Here is a 6,181-nt window from a genome sequence, read left to right on the forward strand (position 1 = left end):
AATTTTTTACATGATAAATTACACTTTTGTACTATTGCATAAAAATAATTTCCTATTAAATATCAATTTCTAAACCCCATTTTGAATAGAACAAAGTTATAGAGTGCAAACAATTTCTACACAAATGATATGAAATTAGGCGAATGTTGGTTCTTTAATCAAATAAAATAGAAAGTACTTATGAAATGGAACAGAAATCAACCACGTGTTAGATGATGAAATTTTAGGGAATTCTTATAAAATACCAATAATCATCAGGAACATATTACGTTAGATTATCAATAAGAGTTTTAGGAATATCAACTTGGATCCATAATGATAGATTAACGCAGTGGAATCTGAAAAACAGTTATGAATAATTGATTTGATAACATTTCTCAACCAAATCTCCTTTCCTTATGAGACCTTCCTTTTCTCTTCAGGGAAAGGAGAAAATTGTTTATGATTTGGTGTCTTGGGAATCATAATCATGCCTTATGTTTTAAACCTATTAGAGTTTTCATTATCTCCTAATGAGTCAAACTAATTTTCGCTCATTAAGCCCATATCAATTTCCTATTAAGAGATATGACTTAAGCGCTTATGTTATAAAGTACTTATGAAATGGAACAGAAATCAACCACGTGTTAGATGATGAAATTTTAGGGAATTCTTATAAAATACCAATAATCATCAGGAACATATTATGTTAGATTATCAATAAGAGTTTTAGGAATATCAACTTGGATCCATAATGATAGATTAACACAGCAGAATCTAAAAAACAGTTATGAACAATTGGTTTGATGACATTTCTCAACCAAACCTCCTTTCCTTATGAGACCTTCCTTTTCTCTTAAGGGAAAGGAGAAAATTGTTTATGATTTGGTGTCTTGGGAATCATAATCATGCCTTATGTTTTAAACCTATTAGAGTTTTCATTATCTCCTAATGGGTCAAACTAGTTTTCGCTCATTAAGCCCATATCAATTTCCTATTAAGAGATATGACTTAAGCGTTTATGTTATAAAGTGATGAAATTCCCATTTAATTTTAAGTTTTGTACCACCCAAAATTGTTTGCAATAGGAACACTCAAATATTCATAAAAGAGCTCATAACTTGTAACATTTGAATCACAAGAGAGACTAACTTTTTTTATTTCTAATTGAACAAGAATAACGGAATTTGTCCAAATTAGAAATAAAATTTCGTTTAATAAATAGCTCAATATATGTCTTAACCAAATTCAAATGAAATTGAGTCTTTTAAAGCAGCATAAAAGTTCTCATCGCTTCAACTACAACTTTATGTCATCATCCACATAGAAGAATCTTTCAATATCACTTACGGATGAATACATAGATAGCATCGTATAAACGTGCTTTTGTGAATAGTAGAACTAAAATCTACCCACTAATGCCCTTTGGTACAAAACTAAATTAATTTTAAAATAAACAAAAATGAGAAGTTTATAGTTCTTCACACACTAAATAATGTAATTGGGACTCCATTTTTTTATATGCTTCATCCTACAAAAGCAACAAGGAAATTTCTTATCTTGTTTTCTTGTTTCTTCTCTAAAAATAAAAAATAAAAAATTATGCAATATCATCAACTCTCTACTGAATCCCTTTTCATATTCTAAATTTTATACATGCAGTTTTGGGATTCAAATAATATGAGTATTTTAAACCGTAGTAGTAGTAACAACAACAATTAAATAAGAAAAAATAAGCATACAATGCACAAATAATTTTTATGGTAAATTTCAAGACCCAAACAAGATACATAGCGCACCATTAATATTTAATCTTGGGATTGAAAAGAATTAATTGCAAGTGATACCCTCAACGTATTGATCAAACATTGGTGATAACTCTTGTCAAACAAAGATTATCTTTGAACACTCCATTGTTCACATGGAAAACACATATGATGATTACTCTAGTCAAATAATGATTGTTTTTGAACATTTGATTATTCACATGAAAATTAATCTGATAATAATTCCTGTCAAGTGATGATTGTCTTTGAACATTTCATTATTTACATGGAAAATCACATTATTTATAATGACCACATGTTTATCATCGCAAACATGTAATTATTCTGTCAAATTGTGTCTTCCTTTGGACCGAGCACAATTTGCATGAATAATTCCATGCAACATCTACGTAAATTCAATCAAATCAACTTATGCAATAGAAGTTACTTTGACAACTTGTTGTTTCAATCAATTTAACCCAAAAAGCAAGACAATTTAATAGAATAAATTGGAAGTCTTAAAATTACACAACTTTTTCATATAATTAAGTTATATAAAAATATATATAATAGAACGTGCAAATATTTTCATAACAAACTCATCACAAGATACCTAGCACAACATTAATTCCAAGTAGTTGGACAAAGAAATTAATTTGTAATTGGTACTCTCAACGCAATGATCATATATTGTCGACAAATTCTGTCAAATAATAGTCTTTCTTTGGATCAACTATTATTCACATGAAAATATCTTATAATTGTCACATATTTATCGTCACGCGTACAATATTATTTGGCCAAATTGCGTCTTCCTTTGGACCGAACACAATTCGCATAAATAATTTCCTACTGATATCTATGTAATTTTAATCAAATCAATTTTCACAATAGAGATTACTTTGACAATATATGATGTCAATCAATTTAATTAAAAAATTACTAGACATGTAAATAAATAGGAATGATTTGTTACTGTTAGATTTACACCTAATCATGATAGCAAAAAAATATAAAACATTAATTATGGCAAGTAAATATTATATCATTAATGCTGTCATTAATTTATATTTAAAATACATTAAGTAAATATCACATTCGTAAATAACGTTGAATCCATATAGACAACACAAAATAATATACCTAATAATGCCACATGGTATATTTAAAACCAAAGAAACAAACCATAACAAAAAAAAAATATTAATTTGGGATTTTTTTTAAATCAACTTCTCTCTTTTTCTCCGATTTATTTTTCTCTTGGGGCTACCCGCTCTTGCAATTTTCTTTTGCCATTGGAGTGGAAGGTCATTCTTGCAACTTTTGAGAAAACATGTTAAGGAGAATGAACAATACATAACAAATTGCTAATATGGGTTTAACAGGTTTGCTCCTTGTGTTTCATGCTTTAGTTGATACTCAAACTTTATTATAAGAAAAACCTTCAAAGTTACTAGTATCATTGTAAGAAACCTTAAAAATGATTATAAAATTGTTTCTCTCTTTTGACACATACAAAACCAGTGTTATATTTGGGTGCAAATATCAATCATAATAATATCCCAAAAAAAAATTAGGGTTCATATAATCAAAGCAATTCAAGCATAATGAATCAAAGAAATTTAAATCACAATAATCTAACAGGAATGGTGACTCTGATACCACTTGATGGAATTTTAGGGGATCCTTATAAAATATCAATATCTACCAGGAATACATTACATTAGATTATCAAGAAGAGTTTTAGGAATACCAACCTGGATCCATAATGATTGATCAGCGTAGCAAAATCTGAAAAACAATCACGAACAATTGGTTTGATGACCTTCGTTAACCAAATTTCTTTATTCCTTATGGGACACTCGTTTTCTCTTCAGATGGAAAAAGGAGAAAACTATTTATGATTTAGTGTCTTGGGGACCATAACCATGCCTCATGTGTTAAACCTATTAGGATTCTCATTATCTCCTAATGGGTCAAACTGGTTTCCGCTCATTAAGCCTATATCAATTTTATGTTGATAGTCTAACATACTCACCAAATTATATCACTTATATTGAGCAAATAAAAAATGTAAATAACTAATATAAATGTTATAATATAATATGTAGCCCACATTAATTAATTAATTAGAAATTATAAAATTCCTAACAGTAGTCACATTTATCTAAATCCTCCATTCCATCTAAAGAATGTATTTCATATCTAATATGTGATGTGATTTCACTTTTTTTCACATTAAGGGATATACTCTCTTAATGAAACCGATGAATTGACTTAAATCCAATACATGCTAAATCAATAGCAGCATAGCACCATTAGTTTTTGGAATGTGTGATAGTGTGAGATCAACAATCTTGGTTTCTAAACTAGTGGTATTAGAGTCAATAGTTTGACCAAACAATATAATTGATTCAAACAAGTATAATAGATTTCGCAAAAAGTATTTTGTATTAAATTTTTTTTATGACGATGGATCCATATATGAAAATTGAAAGTCTTTAGGACAATGTAGAGGTCAAGTGATGTGTTTTGTTAATGCAAGCTAACACAATGTCAATATCAAAAGCATATTGATAGCAATGTCTTATCTTTAAGGGCCTAACGATAGAGAACATATTGGCAGTTGTGGTTAAGCTCTCAAAGTTACTAATGAATACTTGTGAATTGAAAAAAAGACTTTCACTTTAGAAAAAAATTATCATGTAAAAATGATTGGCTTGTGGAGAAATTGTTAGAGTTTAAGTGTAAAAGTAAAGTTTTACATTGATTAAAAATTTACAAATTGAAAGACTTATAAGCAAAGAAGACCAAAGACCTAGTACATCTTAAAGTTTTGAGTTGAACAGGTGTCAAATTCTCCTTGATTTCCTAACAATGTATAATGCCCCTGCATGCGCTGACACACATTTACAATTGGAAGTAGCAAAATCAAAATCTCATCAAACTTCCACCTTTCTTCACTTATCTTCACTTATTGGAAAGGCTATGCGGATAGATTGATTAATAATCTAAATGTAAATGAAACGCTCAAATTCTGTTCAAGCTAGCTACCTCGTAATTGGCTTAGATCCAATAAAATGCATTGTGTGTTTGGTGCATATTTCTTTGATTATCAAGAAAAAAGAAAGAAAGGAAGGAAAGAGCGAAATAGAAAGTCAAGTTTTTTTTTATTATTATGGAAATAGAAAGTCAAGTTTGTACTAGGCTATCCACATATTTAAAATAAAATAAAATCTTTATAATAAAGTATTGTCTATGTTAAAAAGAACAATGACATACAAGTTTTAGAGAGAATGCTCTTTTTCTTAATCTTCAAATTCAACTACTGCAGTTACAAAGTTACAATATATAGATTACTGTAGTTACAATATATTTAAAACTACTCCACATAACTACTCCATATAACTACTCCACATAACTCCTATTTACAAGAAACTACCACTAACTTCTTAACTTCTATTAACTTCTATTCACATCAACATTCCCTCCCTTAAACTAAAAAGAAAAACAAACATTTAGTTTATAACTGATGCATCAACCATTCCCAGCATACTCCGTAATTTCAAGAATTGTTCTAACTTGAGAGGTTTTGTCATTATGTCTGCAACTTGTTCTTGAGAATTACAGTAACTCAACTCCACAATTTTGTCTCTGGTCAAATCTCTAAGAAAATGAAACCTTATATCAATATGTTTGCTTCTGCCATGAAAAACAGAATTCTTTGAAAGTTGTATAGTAGAATTATTGTCACATTGAATCAAAGTACTATTTTTCTCCTTATGACCAAGTTTCTCTAAAACTCTTCTCAACCAAATACACTGACAGGCACAAAACGCAGTAGCTATGTACTCAGCCTCAATAGTAGACAATGTCACTACAGGCTATTTTTTAGAAGACCATGAAACTACTCCAGAACCAAGTATGAATGCAAAGCCAGAAGTGCTCCTACGATCATCCAAATCACCAGCAAAATCATTGTCGGTGTAAGCCACCAAATTTGTGCAACCATCCTTTTTGTAGAAAATTCCAAGCTCAGTTGTACCTTTTAAATACCTTAATATTCTTTTTGCTGCAAGCCAATGAGATTCAGTTGGGCAAGACATGAATCTACTAATAAGACTCACTCCATACATCAAATCAGGTCGAGTTGCAGTCAAGTACATCAGACTGCCAACTACCTGTTTGAACAAAGTTTCATCAACTTTGGTTCCTGCTTCATCCTTTGACAATTTCGTGCCTGGAACAATAGGATTCTTCACTGGATTGCTTTTATCCATTCCAAACCTTCCTAGAATTTCATGAGCATACTTTCTTTGACACACAAAAATCCCATCTAAACTTTGTATTACTTCAATCCCGAGAAAATATCTCATCCTCCCCAAATCAGTCATGTCAAATTCCAACATCATGGAATTCTTAAAATCATCATACAT

The 6,181-nt window shown here is 29.8% G+C and overlaps 1 protein-coding gene across 1 annotated transcript; it reads right to left on the reverse strand.

Moving 5' to 3' along the window:
* Positions 1-5,629: 5,629 nt before the first annotated feature.
* LOC114400442 (uncharacterized mitochondrial protein AtMg00810-like) lies at positions 5,630-6,181 on the reverse strand. Its single transcript, XM_028362883.1, has one exon. The coding sequence runs from the start codon at positions 6,179-6,181 to the stop codon at positions 5,630-5,632; it is 552 nt and encodes a 183-aa protein (XP_028218684.1).

This window comes from Glycine soja, chromosome 19 (genome assembly GCF_004193775.1).
Source record: "Glycine soja cultivar W05 chromosome 19, ASM419377v2, whole genome shotgun sequence".
Classification (NCBI taxonomy): domain Eukaryota; kingdom Viridiplantae; phylum Streptophyta; class Magnoliopsida; order Fabales; family Fabaceae; genus Glycine; species Glycine soja.